This window comes from Cervus elaphus, chromosome 21, assembly GCF_910594005.1.
Source record: "Cervus elaphus chromosome 21, mCerEla1.1, whole genome shotgun sequence".
NCBI classification, from domain to species: domain Eukaryota; kingdom Metazoa; phylum Chordata; class Mammalia; order Artiodactyla; family Cervidae; genus Cervus; species Cervus elaphus.
In genome coordinates this window covers 65,798,501-65,817,174 of record NC_057835.1, presented here as the reverse complement: position 1 = coordinate 65,817,174, position 18,674 = coordinate 65,798,501, and the positions used below count along the sequence as shown (strand labels likewise).

Sequence of the window (18,674 nt, the reverse complement as noted above, 5' to 3'; positions counted from 1 at the left end):
CCAGGGGATCTTCCCAACCCAGGGATCAAACCTGAGTCTCCCACATTGCAGGTGGTCCCATTACTTCATGCCAAATAGAAAGAAGAAATGTGGACGCAGTGACAGATTTTATTTTCTTGGTCTCCAAAATCACTGCAGACAATGAACAACTGCAGCCATGAAATTAAAAGACACTTGCTCCTTGGAAGGAGCTGTGATAAACATAGACAGTATATTAAAAAGTAGAGATATCACTTTGCTGACGATAGTTTTTCCAGTATAGCTTTTCAAAGCTATAGTTTTTCTAGTAGTCATATATGGATGTGAGAGTTGGCCCATAAAGAAGGCTGAGAGCCACAGAACTGATGCTTTCAAACTGTGGTGCTGGAGAAGACTCTTGAGAGTCCCTTGGACTGCAAGGAGATTGAACAAGTCCATCCTAAAGGAAATCAACCCTGAATATTCATTGGAAGGATTGATGCTGAAGCTGAAGCCCCAATCCTTTGGTCATCTGATGCGTAAAGGTGACTCACTGGGAAAGACGCTAATGCTAAGAAAGATTGAAGGCAGGAGGAGAAGGGGGCTGCAGAGGAGGAGATGGTGAGATAGAATCACCTACTCAATGAACGTGAATCTGAGCAAACTCCAGGAGATAGTGGAGAACAGAGGAGCCTGGCTTGCTACAGTCCATGGGGTCACAAAGAGTGTTGGATTCAACTTAGTGACTGAGCAACAACACCCTGTGTGTGCAAAGATACACAGGATTTGGAAAGGATTTGCATAGAGGGACAGTGCTTTCTCTGCACAGATGGTGCTGAGGGGCAGACAAGGGCCTGAGCTAGAGTAGTAGCCGTAGAAGGAGAAAAGGCTATTGCAGGAGTCGGCAGAGCAGGAGATGAAAACAGGGAGGAGGCAGAGAAGACCTCCAGATGCCCTGGATACCGAAGACGGTCAGGATTTCTGAAGGAGGAGCCATAGTATAAGAAAGAAGCCCAGTGACCTTGAAGTCACATCCAAGGGTGAGAATCACAGACTGTTGTGGTTCTGTGTACATTCTTTCGGGTACCTCTTCATTTGGTCAAAATTAGAACACATTCATTCCATGCCAAGCAGACACCTAGCTTTGTTCCTTCATCCAGGAATTTTCAGTCCTTCTTTTTATTTGCTGTTGTAATAAGAAAAAGGGCCCAGGCGTGGACTGAATTGATAATACACGTCATCAGCATCAACATTCCCAAACACGAGGAGCTTCTTGCCCTTACCTTCAGGTAATGCTGGCTGTGAACATGATGTTCTTGGAGTTGTTTTTCAAATAGTTCTGTTTTCAAATATTTATCCATTTAAGCAACATCAGTATTTAATGCTGAAAGGACATCTGTTCTGCTAGCCTGGCACCTGACTTCTGAGATAGAACTTTTTTTTTAGGTCTAAGTCCACCTCCTCATGGAAGAAAAATCAATTTTTACTCTAAGCAAATGAAGTTACCTGACATTCTTGTTCCAACTTATGTAAGGGACCTTGAGGAGATTATAGCGTGACTTGTTGGTGGGTTTTCAGGTATGATTTTGTGTCCCCAGCACAGAAGGGCATCATTATGGTAGTTAAGTCAAAACTCAAAAGCCTGAAAGGTTTTTGCACATCGCATTTCAATTCAGGGATTTTTTTCCCCACAGAGATTCATATGCACACATAAGGCTGGTCCATGGCTAGTCTCCAGCCCATGCAGAGTTATTTGCCAATTCCAGAGAAGGAGAGGATGAAGACACATGCCCTGTCATCCATCATTTTTTTCCTATGAAACTTACAGCTGGATATTGAAAAATCTGGACTTGATATTTTTTTCAAGTCAGCAGAATAGCCTGTACACATGGATATAAAGAAATATAACCAGCAAGTGTTTGTGGTATTGAATCAGAACTGAAGACATTTGAAGCCTTTTCAGTAGTGTTTTGTATTGCTTTCCAACCTGATGTTGAATATTCTTTTCACAGGTTGTGTTCCTGACTGGCTTTGGCTGTGTGTACGTGGACACCGTCCATCAGTGTGGCACAGTCTTCATCACTGTGGCCCCAGAAGGAAAAGCTGGACCTCTTTTAACTAATACCAACAGGTAGGCTTAACTAGTATCCAAGTAGCAGCAGGTAAGTGTCACATTATAAAGTTGTAAACCTACTGTTCACCATTTTTTGTTATCCATATATGTGTGTGTGTGTGTGTGTGTGTGTGTGTGTGTGTGTGTAAAGCTTTTGGTTAATTATTCTGTAATCCATAAGGATATGGTTATTAGCACTTAATTACACCCATAAGAAGAAACAATATATCATCTTCCATGGGTATGCCTTCCAGTTCTTCTCTGGTAAGTTTAGCAAACTGATTCACAGACCGATACACACATCTTAACTTGCCGTTAGCTTGAAATACAGATTAATGCCTCTCTATCCACATGACCACCTAGTAATCAGTAATTAGACTTGGCAATTAGAACTACAGCAAAATTAAAGTCGCCTCTCAGAGCCACATTTCCCCTGCTTCAACCTGAATGTTGCCATCAGGTTTTATAAATATGAACCAGAGTTAATAGCCTTAATTTAAAAGAATTCATATAATTCAGTAGGATTATTATTATTAATTATTAATAATCATTTATTAATTATTTAATAATAATCATCCCTCTTTCCAAAAATTAAATAAGGGTAAAAAACACAAACGGAAAATTCTGGGAAGTGGAAACTCAAGTAACCAAAGAAATGCAAAGTTTAAATAAGATATTACATATTGAATTAACAATGATGTTCCATTATATACCTGGGAAAGGGAATGGCAACTCACTTCAGTATTCTTGCCTGGAGAATTCCATGGACAGAGGAGCCTGGTGGGCTACAGTCCATGGGGTTGCAAAGAGTTGGACATGACTGAGTGACTAAAACACACACATCCATCATATACAGTCCTACTAAAAGTGTAAATTGTTAGTATTTTCTGGAAAGCACTTTAGTAATATGTATTAAGAGCTTTAAAATCCCTCTGGCTTGGAAATTCTACTTTTAAGAGTTTTAAGAGCTAAAGAGTTAAAGCAGTAATTAGAGAAGTAGGCAAAGATATACAGAGAGATTTTATCACATTGCTAATTATAATGGCAAAATATTCAGAGTACAGATCCTGTCAGCAGGGAAATAGATGATACACAGATGTACAAAAAAATGGTATATCTACAGAATATACCATTATAGGATTTTAGTGGAATAGAAAAATACATGTGATGAATCTAAAATAAAGCAAACAGAATATAAAGTTGAATATACAAATATATCCTAGTTATGTACACACACACATAGGCACACTTAAGTACATATGTGCACACACATTCTCATACATACAGAAAACATTCCTAGAAATAACACTGGAAAGAAAAGAATCAAAGTTGTTAATAGATGTGCAGTTATAAGCGATTATTTAATAATTTTCTATAAGAACATATTTTATAATCAGAAAGTTAGTTTGTTATTTAAATTTAATTTAAAACATAAAATAGTGTCATTAACTTTTATACATTTGTTTAAACCCTTTTTTAAAAAAATTCCTTGCTTTTCATACATGGTTAAGAACTCATTAATTTGGACCTTGCCATATTATGGTTAATTTGAATTTATAATATTTCAAATAGGTTGAGTAGACGGTTTCCTTTGCCCAGAACAGTTTGTAAAAAAAATTAATAGTGTAATAGAACTGAGACTGAATTTTGAATTGCATAAGCCAGGATTTCAGGCCCACACAACAACTTCAGGAATGTTTTATATAGGGCATTAGTAGGGCATTGTTTATGACAGTAGCAACAACCTATGCATTCATTGGTAGAAATAAGAAAGACCTAAGTATTTACTTGTATTTCCTTAATTCATTTGTTCAGCAAGTATTTCTCAAGTGCTTGCTGGATGCCAGTGCTATTCTTACCTGTGACCTAACAGCGCCAAGTCCCTGCTCCCAAGGAGATCACATTCTCATAGGTGTGCAATGGGAGGACAGAATAAACTTTAAAAAAAAAGGAAATTTTATGGTTTAGTGGAAGGTTGGAGTTCTGCAGCGATAAAAACAGAGCCTGGTCAGGACCAGGAATTCCCTGGGCATAGGGACAGAGAGAGGACAGTTTTGAAAAACTGGTATAGGTAAGCCTCACCAAGAAGTTGACATTTAAGCAAAGACTTGAAAGCAGCCAGGGGGTTAATAATATGATTATCTGGGGAGAACTCTGCAGACAAAGGGTACAGCCAGTTCAGAAGTCGGAAACGGTGCACCTGGCGTATTGGAGGAGCAGGGAATAGGCCAGTGCGGGCCAAGTGCAGCGGGTGAACTAGAAGGAACCAGGGCCCGGGGTCAGGCAGGGGATGGCTGGAAGGAGGGGACATGTTGTGCAGGGCTTCGTTTTCTTCTGGTGAAACGGGGAAGTCATTGGATCTGTTTGAACGGAGAAGTTACCTGATTTGACATTAATTTTTAGAAGACCATGGCTCCTTTTCTTTTGTTTTAATTTTATTGAAGTATAGTTTATATATATATATATATATTTCACATATATTCTTTTTCACATTGTTTTCCGTTATGGTTTGTCACAGAATATTGAATATAGCTCCCCATGCTTTTGAAGTAAACTATAGAGAAGCAAAGGAGGAAGCAAGGAGACTGGTTAGGTGGCTGTTACAGTTACTCACACTAGAGGTGCGGATGGCTTAGGCCACACTATCAGGCAAAGTGGTAAGAAATGGTCAGATTCGCCATGCAGTTTAAGAAGAAACCAGTGGAATTTTCTCTGATGCATTGGATATGGGTTGAAAATCACGAACTCTAATAAAAGTTTTGATCTGAGAAACTGGTAGGATGTAGTCGTCATAAACTAAGAGGAGAGCAACTGTTATGTGGGTTTGGGGGTGAGATCACGAGTGTGACTATGCACATGACCACCCTGATATGTCTGAGACTTGCAAGTGACTCCTGTGTGGATGGGCAGTTAGAAATGCAAGATCCGAGCTCACAGGGAGTTCTAGGCTGAATGTGTGACTGTGGAAGTCATCAGCGTATAGATGCCAAACCGTGGGCCCAGATGAAGACCTCCAAGGGGAGCGAGTGGAGGTGGGGAGAGAAGAGGACCAAGGGCTGAAGCTTGGGCACCTTACCTTGAAGAGGAGGGCGTCCCATAGGTGATGAGTGACGAGACGTACAAGAGCTGAGAGCAGACAGGCAAAGAAAGTATTTCCAGAAGGAGGGAGTCATCCACTCAAATGCCACAGTGGGGTGCGTGAGTCACAGACTTCAAGCCCATTGTTCAATTTAGCAACAAGGAAGTCCCTTGGGATCCCTGATGGGAGTTGCTCTGGTAGAGGAGGCAGGACAGAGCCTGTGTGGAGCAAGGCTAAGAGAAAATGGAAAGTGAGGACCAGGAGACAAGGTTTATGTGCTTTGGGGTGTTTATGTGAAGGGGATGGGGAAAAGGGTAGCTAGAGGAGGAGTTAGTTAATAAGAGGGATTTTTTAAGATAAGAGAAATAATAGCATGTTTATAAGCTGCTGGTAAGGAAGAAGAAATGGTGTAGGAGGGAGTGGATTGCTGGAGCGATGACTTTGAAGAGGGTGAGAGCACGGTGGCTTAGCTCAGGACAGAGGGGTTCGTGGAGACGGAGCACAGGCTGCTCCGGGAGAGCAGAGCACGCGCCCGAGACGCTGGTCGCTGGGCTGTGCCGGGGGGTTCACGGGAAGTTTTCTCTTGCTTGCTCTTATTTTTCCCACTATAAGGCATCTTGATTATTTTATTACGACCTTTCGCCTCATGATGATCACAACAGAGACTTAGTGCACAAAGAACTCAAAGGATTTGGGAATAAAAATCTGGTGTTGATAAGGGAAACACGATAGGGCAACATGACAAGAACTTGTAATAGTCCCTTTGGGAACATCTCCCGGTGCTGTTGGAGCGTGCCCGGCTCTGTCCAGACACGATGTACTGAAAGTTGAGTTCTTAATTTGTTTCTTATGAGAATCTGATGGGACATCAGGAGGTATCTAAGACGGCTCCATCATTGAAAATCTACTAAGACATTAAGGAAGGAAGGGAGGGAGAAGAAAAGTGGAGGAGAGATGCTCATGTTCTCTTCCCTTTCTCCTTCAGAACTCTGGAGAAGATCATGACATTTAAAATGTTCGTCACTCAGTTGAGCCTGGCAGTGTTTGATGACCTCACCCACCACAGAGCGTCATCCGAGCTTCTGAGACTCACATTGGACCACGTTTTCCTCCAGATGGCCCCCCTGGCTGGTCACCTCCCTGGGGAAGAGATGGCCGCCGCCCCCTTTCACGTCTACTCTGTGGAGGTCTACTGCGGAGACCTGCAGCTGGACAACCAGCTCTACAACAAGTCCAATTTCCACTTCGCTGTCTTGGTCTGCCAGGGGGAGAAAACAGAATCTCCTCAGTGCTCCAAGATGCAGAGTCTTCTCGTATCCAGCGAAGCTTTGGAAGAATTCAAGAAAAACTGCTTTATCAAACTCTGCCTCACCTTAACCGAGGGCAAGGACATCCTGTTTGATGTGAACGAGTTCAGTTTTGAATTGAAACCTGCCCGGTTATATGTGGAAGACACATTTGTCTACTACATCAAAACCCTGTTTGAGACCTACCTGCCCAGCAGCAGCCCAGGTGCTCAGCCCACGGCCCTTGCAGGCGGCAGACAGCTGCTGCCCATGCAGGTGAGGCAGCACGCCAGGGCCTTGGTGCACCCCGTGAAGCTGCGGAAGCTGGTGATACAGCCCGTGAACCTCCTCGTCAGCATCCACGCGTCCCTCAAGCTGTACATCGCCTCCGACCACACTCCGCTCTCCTTCTCAGTGTTCGAAAGAGGCCCCATCTTCACCACGGCCAGGCAGCTCGTCCACGCCCTGGCCATGCACTACGCCGCGGGGGCCCTCTTCAGAGCAGGTGAGGACACAGCAGAGGGAGCCTGAGCGAGAAAGAAAGGCTTCAGGGGGTCCTGACTCCAAGACGCGGGGAAACAGCATGGGAGGGTGAGGAGCAGTTAGACAGCAGTGGATTGGAATCCAGACCCTGCTGCTGCTGGCTGCGAGGCGGGGGGTAAGTTATTGAACCTCCCACGTCTCAGTTTCCTCACCTATAAAATGGGTTTTAAGATTTCTGACAAGAAAAGAATGAAAGTATGTGAAGTACCCTGAATTTAGGGTGGCGCTTAATGAACCCTTAAGCAGTAGCAGCCGTTAAATTTGCTGTTATGTAACAGAATTTTGATTCCCGTTTAGCAAGCGCCCTTTCGGCTCCTTGCAGGCACAAGGCTCTATATCAGGAGCTAGTGCAGCTAGGAGAACCCGCCCAGGCCCTCTCAGCCCCTGGGCCTAAAAGAAATGTAGTTCTGGGCTGTTAACTTTCTTCATTACGGCCCATGAATAGCTCTAGGTGAGAAATTCAGAGGATTTGTGTGCTCGTCAGATGCATAAAGAGCCTTCTACCTCCCCAGTGCAGCCTTGCCTGTCTAGACAGACGGCAAAGAGAAGGCTGTAGGTGTCTCAGCCTCTCCACAGACCTGAGCGGGAAGAGTCCGCGGCGGGTGTTTGGCTATGTGTACAGTGTGGTGTGGGGAGTACTGTGAGCGGAAGGTTGTTTTGGAGACCAGGTTGTCTCCGGATTCCCTGTGGTAGTTGGCATCAGAGCTCGCCTTCCTGATCTAAATTCACTCTTAAACGGTTTCAGTCTGATAATCAGGCTCCTCACGTTGCTAGGAACTCGAGGTGACCAACACCAATCAACCGGAGTTGGTCTCGCAGCCCCTTCTGGTAAAGCGCAGGGAGGTCTTACTTTCTAAAACTAACACAGGACAGAATGTGCCAACGTTGTCCTTGGTGAGTGCATTCCCAGATAAGACAGCATTGTAGCAGTGACTGACCCATGTTGTTGCCATACTGGTAAGATTACTTTTTCTCCCTAAGGAAATCCATAGCATTAGAGTGCTACCCAGAACTCTCAATGGCCAGATCAGGGGAGGTCCCTGCCCTGAAACTGTTGTTCTCGTAGCCTGTACAACAAGGAAGAAAAGATTTCCCTTTTGCTAAGAAATTATTTTAAAACAAGCAGCTACCATTTCAAATTTAATAGTCAGGTGTATGAAAAACTTTACTCTTTCAGGCAGTTTTTGCTTTTCCCATGAGAAGCAGGCAGGTAGCTTACTGAGCTCTGGTCTGGAGCCTGAGAAGGAGTAAGCTTCCCTTCCACCTGGTCATCACCTTGGGCAAAGGCGTGGGAGCACCCGTCAGCGTAGTGAGCTGGCAGGGAAACTGCAACTGTGACCACTACCAGCGAGCCATGTCCCGCAGCCTCTGTGCTAAAAGTGACCTCTTTGTTTTATTTTTTGTGAGCTTTCACAGGAATATTCTGTTTGCATTTTTTTGGTAATCTACCTAAAAGTTCTCCAAGTTGTTGTCCCCATCTCATTATATGCTGAAACAAGAAATTCTACACTAGAGAGCCAAATTTTTAGGCCGGTTGGGAGTTCTGTCACTAAAGGCCTTACAGACAGTCTGAAGATTATCTGGAGGAAAACAGTGATTTTGAAAGAGTTGGAAATGGGAAGAGGGTAGGAGGTTACCCCCGGGTAGAAGCATCTCAGAGAGAATGTGCTGGCCTTCTTGGGAAAGGAAGGGCTGGCCTGGGAGTGGGCAAGTTGCCTTCACTTAGGTCAGGATTCACCCACTGGACTTGATTAAATGGCTGAAATACCCTGACCTCATTTCTAGGGAAGTACTTATAGAGGTTTTAATAATACAGTGATTAGAAATGAGTGACCACTGACCCTATTTGAAGGAGAGACTATGTGGACTTTCTAATTTCCCGGGCTCCCTCTCTATTTCCAAGGCTCGGCTCGATGGGCAGCCAAGCAGGTACCTTTTTTCAGCAAAATCTCCAAACCCAGTAAGCAAAGCGATATGTTTGCTTTTGGAGAGAAATAATTAAAGGCAGAATGCCCTCAGGTGCTTTGGTCCTTTTCTGGCCGTCTCGGGGGCTTTGAGAAGTAGCTCTGGTCTGTACCTAGCCTCCCCATCCGCAGTGGCCTGACCCAGGACTGTCCGCCTCACCTTCCTGTGGCCGGGCTGTGGGCTGGAAGGTGGGGCTGGCTGCCTGCTGTGTGCCCTGTGCCCCGCTGTGCCGGCCTGACCAGGCCCATCAGACAGTGCGTGCTCCCTGCTTGGCAGGAGCTGCCCTCCCTTCTTCATCTCTATATGGAAGCTTTGGAGAGAAGGGCAGTTGTCTCACGTCCAATCTCTTGCTTCCAAGTGAACCTTCCAGCTCTTCCAGGCTAAAGGAAATCTGTTGTTTCTTTACATCCAAAGAAGGCCCTCCAAGGAAGAATATTCTACAGCCTTCCATGGTAGCCTGCCTACTCAGTAAGGCCTGGGCTCGCAGGAAGAGGGAGGGTGGGCTTTGGAACCGGGTAAGCCTGGCCTTGAAGCCCTCCCATGTGTCTAAGCAGCGGGGAGATGGGGAGAGCCAAGCTGCAGTCCCCTCCTGGTCCTGCCTGCCCTCAAGACGGTGGAGACAGGGCGACACCACGTCACACGAGGCTCTGTCCCCTGAGCCTGGCACGGTCCCTTCATCCAGGGAGAGGCTCAGTCCTTAGCTAATCTGAATTTACATGAAGGCAGATACTAACACTTGCAGAGTGGCTGGGTGAAGTAAGTGAGGTGAATGCCCAGAGACCCCTCCATTTATAATTCTCATCTTCTGGGAATAATTCCCTCTTTTCACCTAAACCCTTACGTTGTCTTCTAATGTTCCAGAGGAGAGAAGGGGGCTCAAGATTGAAGGATGTTCCTCTCCAAAGGGCTGGGCCTGGGGACCCTTCAGGGCTGTGGTTTGGCTCTTGCCCCCCCACACAGTCACAACCCTCTGGGGTTGATGACTTGACTGGGGGTCTCTGTCCCAGGCCTGGCCTCCCGGGACCTGCCGTGGGAGACATGGGATCAGCTCCCACTTGGTTCCTGTCCCCCCACCAAGAGCCTCCCCTTGAAGCCCTCTCAACCCCAGGCTGGGGAGCTCAGCATGTTCCCCAAAGACATTGTCTGTTTGGAATCGTCCTCTCCTAAGGCCCAGCCTTTGCCTGCACCTCACGTCCTCTGAGTGAGAGCCCCGAGCCCCAACCCGGGAGCCAAGGCGGGAAGCCGCTCCGGGGTCCACACAGCCATTCCCATGGGGCCGAGCACTCCACAGTCAGGCCGCTAAACTGGCCGGCTCCTGGCAAGCCCCAGCTCAAATAGGAAACCAGATCCCAAGCTCCCCGCCTGGGACCCTCGCAGGGAACAAGCCCCTCTCGCTAAGCTAATCAGTACGTCCCTATCACCAGAGTTTACACAACTGAAGCCGGGGTGGAAGGGGAGACGTTTCTCTGGCTCCAGCTCCACTCCAAAGGGAAGCACTCAGCTTGGTAGGATTGGGAAAGATTAAAAATAACTCCTCCGTCCCTGTCAGAGCTGCGCGTCCCCTTTGCAGCACCCCATTTAGCATCTGGCCTCCTCCCGAGACCAGGCATCTGCTCCTCTGCGTCCCAGCCCCTCGCTGCCCCAGGGAGCTTTAAGGAGAACCCCCCAGCCTGCGGACACCTGCCGCCCCAGGGGCCTCTTGGCTGGGAGGGGGTGGAACGTCATGCCCCTGCACACGGGTCCCTTTTAGCAGGAATACAGGAGGCAGGGAAGTCATATTAAAGCTATTTGTGAGGCTGCCAAAAGGATCACTTTGATTTATAAAGTATGAAAGTTTGCCATTTATGAATTCACAGTGAATGAGTTATTTCCCATATTTTGCTCCAAAGGAGCTTATTACATTCTCAATTCTAGTGTGAAAAATGAATTGCAGGGAAAATGGGTCACTTTTCCCAAATGTTGAAAGTGCTGCATTTAAGATTTCAGTCACCCCTTCCCTCCGGTCTCCCTCGCAGGCTGGGTGGTTGGATCCCTGGAAATCCTTGGCAGCCCTGCAAGTCTGGTGCGAAGTATCGGGAACGGCATCGCGGACTTCTTCAGGCTTCCGTACGAGGGGCTGACCCGAGGCCCGGGAGCCTTCGTCAGCGGGGTTTCCAGAGGAACTACATCGTTTGTGAAGCACATTTCCAAAGGTAGCTCTTCGGGTTCCTGGTAATGAGGCCTGATTTTCATTCCTTCCCTGTCTTACTTTTTAAAGAACGTGTTAAAGGTTCTCGGTGAATTAATATTGCCTCTAGCTTTGTTTGGCTTGTTAGCTGGCAGTGAGACGCTGGATTTGTAACAAAGCTCATATATAACGTTTTATGTTTTAAACAGATCACTGCTTGCCTGTAGTTGTGTGAAAATGTTTCAGAAACGTCAGAATTTGAAACCTCCCATTGGGAAAACAAGGATTGGCTCAACTGTTATTCCATGTGATAAATGCAGAAATATTAAAGGTGTTCAGGACTTCTGCTAAACATCAGAAATCCTACACTGTGTTGCCTCATCATATTTTTTTTTTAATGTAGATACAGTTGTCATAACTTTTGTAAGGAGCAGGATACATTTTGACGTGGAAGCCGGTGGGGAGGTGAGTGGGCCTGCTTTCCCCCCGGCTCGCCACGTACACAGCGCCACCTTGTGGCCCGGACGCGTCATCGGGCGCAGGAGCCAAACTGCAGTCGGCCACCCCCACCCCCACCTCGGGAAGGAGCGTGCTTCCCTTTCATCCGTGTTTGTTTGCCCATATTTTGGTCAAGTTGGCAGTGACTCGGGAACTAACAAGAGCCATCTGAGTCCCCGATTCTTCTCAGCGGGAGGCAGGGGAAACAGGGCAAAGGCCTTCTTCCCCCGCCCGGTAAAAGGCCTTTTACAGTCAACAGTACTGCAACTCTCTTATGAGTAGGCAGGTTATAGAAGTCTCTAGAAGGCCTCAAACAAGACTTGAGCTTGAAATACGAGAACCCATGGCCCACAGAGGGGGGACTGGCAAGAGAACAGCGAGAGCAATAAACCAAATTCCATGGACAGTGACAGGGCCACTCCCTCCGGGGCCCCCGGTCATCCGGGAGGCCTGTGAGCTGAGCCGCGGGAACCCAAGGGCGAGTCACTGTGGATTTCTCACTCCTGACACTTGAATCTTTGTGGTTCTGTTGTTTTTATTTTAAAATAAGACAACCAACACCTGCTAAATCGAACTCCGGTAATTTTAGTGTGGTGACTCACTGAATGTTTTTTACACTTGTTCTTTCCTCTTAGCAAAATCTGTTTGGTTTGTCTGTGTGTGTGTGTGTGTGTGTGTGTGTGTGTGTGTACATGGATTTTTTTTTCTTTTCAGATGACTGGTAAAGATGCAGCTGCAAAAACAACATCTTCCATTTCTTCTTGATCCTAGACATCCAATAACAGATGAACTAATTCGTTAGCTTCAGGATATGTCCGTTGATGTCTTTCAGTTTTGCTCACTGAGACCTATGCAGACTTGCTGGAGGGGATTATGACTGTCTTGAGCAAGACTCAGAAATAGCCTTTCTTGGGAAAACCAGACAGAATCCTGGCTTTCACGTGCCTTACTCTTTATTGGCTTCACTTTTCTTTTTTTTCCAGCTAACACCCTGAATATCAAAATCGCACATATTCTCTGTGGCATAATAATTATTTCCTGACTGTCAAATGATAAACTTGAGTGTCTTCCTTTACTGTGACTGGAGTAATGGGGAAGAATAGATCTTACTCCTAAAGTGGAAACATTCCTTTACAATCTGTTTAAAATTCAGCAATATAACCTTACCCTTTCAAATGAGAGCCAGCAAATTGCAACCTTCAAAAAACGGGGCCTCCCTAAGGACTTCAAAACTAACTGTTGTAGCCAAGCCCTGACAGTCAGATGAGTGCATGATAGCTCTGTGTGATATTGCAGGCATTTCTCTGGTGAGGAAGGGTCTAACCCTATCGGCTGTGAGGACTGAGTGTATCACCTTTCCTCAGCAAATGTTCACCTTCACCTCATTTTCCGAATGCCATGGCCTCACCCTGCCCAAGGGGAAGGCCGCCCTCACTGTCCAAGGGCAAGTCCAGAAGGCCACTGTGGACTCCGCTCGCCTGCAGTGCTCCAGGGACCCCTCCCCTGGGACCAGCATCCATGCGACCAGGACCCCTAACCCACGTGCCTCTGTTTCCTCAGGTACCCTCACGTCCATCACCAACCTGGCCACGAGCCTGGCCCGGAACATGGACCGGCTGTCGCTGGACGAGGAGCACTACAACCGGCAGGAGGAGTGGCGGCGGCAGCTCCCGGAGAGCCTGGGCGAGGGTCTCCGGCAGGGCCTGTCCCGGCTGGGCCTCAGCCTGCTCGGTAAGGGGCCGGGGAGGGGGCGGGGCGCGTTCAGGCATCTGCCCGCGGCCCTGCTGGGGCCAGGTACCCCCGGGCCGGAACCGGGGGTGGTGTGGCCCTTCCGTCTTCCTGCAGACGAAGCTGAGGCGGAGACGAGGCCGGCAGCCTGGTCCCCACGCCGATCCCGGTGTGGCTGGCAGGGCCATCCTGGGGCCGGGGCCCCGCCTTCCCGCGCGCTAGTACGAGTAGCCTCTCCGGCCTCCTCCTCTCTGCCCCCTCGTGGCATCCCTAAGGAGTCATTCACCCGGGAAGGTCCCGTTCCGGCGTCAACTGGAGAATGTCAGCCCACAGCCACCTGCTTGCCTGAGGGAGTAACAGGCCAGCCTCCTGAAGCCTTACCCCCTCTCCGCCTCAGATATGGCAATCAGCAATTGAAGTGCCTGCTTTTGTTTGAGAAGCACTTGAGCCATGTGCAAATGTCATGTAAACTTCAGTGAGGAGCCCACTCTTTCCTTTTATTTTTCCGAGTAATTGCTGTTTGTCCAGCAGCCAGATGGTACAGAGAGAGGGGAAGACTGCTCTGGGTATTTCCAAATATTACAAACGTTTGAAAAACAAGTGCTCTGGAAAAAAAAAATCTATAAAAAAAGGAAACTTCAGAGCTGAAATTTTGCAGAGCAGGATTTTCAAGGGTATCTTCTGTTTATTTGTTTGGAAAGGAATTTAAAACTGTGTTGCTTGGCCGCCTGCCCGCGGAGCATCTGAAGGAGTTTGCATCTCTGGGAGATCAAAGGGGCCCAAAGCAGGGAGAGCAAAGGTCAGAAACGATGAGCTTGAAAGGACCTGTCCTCTCTCCAGGCTGCAGTTCTGTACACAAGCCCTCCTCTTACAGCGGCCGGCTGAGTGAGGCTCTGACAGGGAGCAGTGAGATGTTTCAAGCTCAGGTGCAGTTACCAGAAATTGTTTAAGTCCTAAGGAACCTGCAGGGATGTGGGGCATGGCCGGGTGATAACGTGTGGGAATGGGGATCTGGGGTGGAGCAGCTGCTTACGGAGCAAACCCCTCGCGGGTGGCGTGGCTGCTCTGGTGTAGGTGGTGGGGAGGGGGGGGACGGTCCTCGGGAGTCAGCAAACCCCAGGCTCCGGTTCCAGGTCCCTATCTTTATGACCTCAGGGCTTCACTTTTGTAAATTCGGGCTGGAAATGACTCTGCCATTACTAGAAGTAGTGGTGGTCGTTGCACGCCAGACACAGCATCCCTGTGTGGTCAGCAGCACCTTCATTATATTATGGTAGCAAGGAAACGAAAAGGGCTGTCTGGTTTCAGCGAGTGTCCCAGCAAAGAGAGCCATCTGACCAGTGGCAGGGGCGTCTTGGCTTTAACTTTAGTCCAGGTGCTGTAACCATAGGAAGTGACGGTGAGGTTATCGTGGAGGCCTTGGGTCACTACCTGGCAACCGTGGGACTTCTTTCTGCTAAGAATTGTGGCCTTGCATGCCCTCTGCTGTGGGCAGGAGCACTTCCTCCCCACTGTTCAGGATCTTCTTGGACAGAGGCACTCAGCAGAGGAGACCTGAGCTGGCTGGCATGTGGCTGTTTCCATCTTGGCTGATCTGGGCTCTTCCCACCCAGGGAAGCCCACCTCTACCCCCATTTTCCACTGTCTGAGACTGTACCCGGTGGTAGAAATCACTTACGTGGGGCGCTGTGATTCTGCCTTTGAGACGTCACCCTTCGGAGCACGGCTCCCGTTGTTAACCAGGATAGACAATCCCAAACCTTTGAACTTTGCTATAATCATCATGTTTTGTATACACTCATCCATGCAAGGGAATCATTTAGGCTGTCTATGGAAATTGCAATAGGCTCACAGAGTCTTTCAGAATCTAAAGTTAATTTCCACAAACCTAGGAGTTCTGGGAATGATGTGAATCTGATGGCACCTGCCAGGAGTGGCCTGACCCTGGGCCCCCAGGAGCTCCGCTCCCAGCAGCACACCATGAGCAGGATGTCCATTTCTGTGCTCCTCAGACTAAGGTTGACCCAACCAGCTTCCTTTCTTGGAAGAGTTCAATAACCACATCCCACATGATCACTGGGTCATCTCAAAACGCCTGCTTCTTGATGTATGGCAGGAAGAAAAAAGGGAGGGTAGAACCAATCTATACTTTTCTCCCCTGGGAAAGTATGGATTTGCCGCCACATAATATCCCCAGAAATGGTGTGTAAAACTGCCACATGCCAGTAAGTGCCCGACTGAAGTTAGAGCTGTTTATATATAATAGCCATGCTTAGTGAAATCTAAAAGCTAGTTACTCAGTTTCTTCTTTGTAAGACATAAACATAAATGACCTAGTTAGTAGAAATATATTTAAATAACACTTCAGGGTTGTCAGAGCACTTCCACATGAGTCATCTTGTCTGGTCTTCAAACCCTAGATGTGGATGAGGTTAGGTGACTTGCCCAGGTCATGCGTCCAGGCAGGACAAGAGCCTGGGTCTTCCCACATGTCACCCACCCTGAAGGGCTCCATGCCTGGAAACAATCAGGATGTGGGGAGACTGAACAATTGAAAGTTGCAGAGTAGGAAAAACACATTTCCCCCAAATATTTATGAGTTTGATGGACCTTCTTGACTCAGCTCGGCCCTCATGAGGACACTGTGGAGTGTTATGAGGCTCTTGAAAAATCCAAGGACATCTATGGCTGCCTGGCCAGGCCCATTGCCCCGGGTCAGTGAGGAAGTGATGGCCCAGAGAGGGATGCCACCGAGGCTCCTGGAGGAGGTCCACAACTGTTTTCAGAAAGCAATGGCTTTTGGAAGAACTCTGTCCAGCCTGCAGAGTTGGCATCAGGCTTGCCCGCACTTACCAGCTCTGTTCCCCAGACAGCCCCACTTTCTACTACAGCCTGGAGCCTGCTGAGAGGGGATGTGAGCTCCATGTGGCCCTTACTGGGCACGTTCCCTCTCAGATGGGACTTGCTCTCATGAATACCAAAGGCAGGCTGTCAGAACTCCCTTCTCTGACTTAAGAAGAGTTAGTTGCTGGATTTCCCTGCAGCCACGCCCCGTCTCCACGGCCGCTCTCGGGATGACATTCAGAATCCCGGCCACAAGGCCTCCGCCAGGTGAGTCAGGATGTGGGTGCCCAGAAGGTGCTGGCCCGTGGTCCCTCTGGTGCCACCCTCAGCCATCGGCACCCTGCGTTCCAATTAGAAGAGAGTTTTGGAACAACAAGCATGCTTCCTTCTCGGTTTGCTTATCTGTTCTGGTCAAAAACAAGAGAGCCTCAGCTGGGATGCCCAATACACTCCATGGGGCTTGTTTGTCCCTGGAAGGGTGAGCTTTGGAGCGGTGTCGCAGCCTGTGCCTCCACCATCGTGATTAAAAACAAAAAAGCCCAAAATAAAATTACAGCATGTACCATGGCAGCACTGGAACAGCCACACGGGCAGAACATTGACAAATTAGAAACCAGCCCAACGCTGAGCGAGTCACAGAAGAGGTGAAGAGAGCCTTCTTGTTGCCTTGCTTCACAGAGCAAGCCCCATCTTGCAGCGAAGGAAGGGCAGGAAAGGAAGCACATCGGGGACTTCCTTGGTGTTCCGGTGGATAGGCCTCTGCACGTCCTTCCCACGTGAGGGCATGAGTTCGATCCTTGATTGCGGAACTAAGATCCCACAGGCCACGTGGCATGGCAATTAGAAAAAGGAGAAAGTGAAGCCGGACCGTCCCTGGAAGCCCCCTCCCCTCCCTGCTTCACCTCGTCACATCACAGCCAGCTCCTCTTGGCTGCTCTTCGTGGCCTGATGCCAATGGACAAGTTTGGGGATCCATTTCCACTACCTAAAGCCTCAGAGCAGAGTTGGAGTATACGGCAGTAAATAATTTACCAGCGGTGGGATTTAGCTGGATTAGGCTTACCAAGAGAGCCCTCAGCCCTGAGAGCTGCTTCGCAGACAGGGCTGGGGTCTCAGGCATCCGGGCCCCGTGTGTGCGTCAGGCCGGCCTCCTGCCCAGGGCCCCGGGCCCCCACAGCTCCTCCTCTGCCTCTTAGGATCTAACACCTTGTCACAGCATTCAGGCTTCCCACTTTGGGGGCTGCCGGAAGAGTTTTATCTATCAAAGCCCTGGTAACCAAGCCTTCACTGCAGCCGGTGGCTGGAGAAAGTGGAGGATCAAAGGGGAGCCTCACTGCGGTTCCTATCTGCACTTAGGCAGATGGGGGTCAGAGCCCGGGGTGGGTGCTGCCCCAGGCTCCTTGCCTCTCAGGCCTGGCACATTAAAGGAAAATGGGAGATTTTCACCTGCCCCCCTCCTAACTCAGTGTTAATAGTCTTAATGGAAATCTGCACCTGAGAAAAGACATTTCTACCAGAAAAATGCAGAGAGGCAATTCATTTATTGGTGAATTTGTTGTTATTTACCCCACCTTTTCTGCTCTCAGCATGGGCATCTTTCAAAGAAATCAGGAAGTGACATCGCAAAGGCTGTATTCTTTGATATGATGCTTTTCGCTTTGAACTGCCTGCTGTGAGATGATTTGAAGAGAAGACCCTAGGGTTCTTGCCCCTCCCAGTGCAGCCGGTTCCATTAATACTTCCCAGCTGCCCTGACTCCTGACCTCATAGATGGAGAACAGAACCTCAGATTCCTCAGACTGAAGACGCGAGGCGAGCTCCCAGCCCAGGCCCCAAGACTGGGTGTCACAGGGTGCCTGAGACCACCGTGGCCCATGGTCGCTGACCGCCAGGGTGGCCCAGGCCAACCATGAGCAGCCGCCTCTGCTTCCAGCATCGTTTGTATAAGAGGTTTGGGAAGCCGTGGTCTAGGCTGAGAAACAGACCCTTCGCCTCAGGTCACTGTTAATCTGTCAGTACATAAACTTAAATGGCGCTGTCAAAATTTAGAAGAGTGGAATCCATGAAGAACGTTCCCTTTATAACTGACCCAAAGGACCTGCCCTTTTTGTTTTACTGGATTTTGTTCAATGGAATATGACTTGAAATTAGCAGGTCATTAACTGAGACCTGGAAATCTCCCTTTACCCAGGAGACTTTGAATTAGTGGCATTTGGAATAATGGGATTTGACATGAGCTAAAATTTCTACCCGGGGATGGTGCATTTTCATTAATCCTAGCAGGTTTGAGTTGAAAACAGAATTCCGTCAAGAACTGTAATGAAATTTTTACCTCTTGCTGGGTTAGGGAACGCCTCACTCCATTGTGGCAGAAAAATCTAGACTTCTGAGGCCTTTACTCGAGCTCACCCCGGTCCCTCAGAGTGAGAGGAGCAAGGAGGGGACCCACAGAAGCCGAGGGATTCACGCCTGGCCCGGCTGCCCCCTGGGAAA

The 18,674-nt window shown here is 48.3% G+C and overlaps 1 protein-coding gene across 8 annotated transcripts in view; it reads left to right on the top strand.

The window, feature by feature from the left end:
- The window catches only part of VPS13B (vacuolar protein sorting 13 homolog B), a 775,932-nt gene that overhangs the window by 747,636 nt on the left and 9,622 nt on the right, over window positions 1-18,674 (top strand). For all 8 annotated transcript variants that reach the window (XM_043880234.1, XM_043880239.1, XM_043880237.1 and 5 more), the window contains 4 exons: window positions 1,971-2,089; window positions 6,136-6,941; window positions 10,960-11,136; window positions 13,170-13,340. In XM_043880234.1, the coding sequence (XP_043736169.1) occupies window positions 1,971-2,089; window positions 6,136-6,941; window positions 10,960-11,136; window positions 13,170-13,340 (1,273 nt within the window). The remainder of the gene's footprint in view (window positions 1-1,970; window positions 2,090-6,135; window positions 6,942-10,959; window positions 11,137-13,169; window positions 13,341-18,674) is intronic.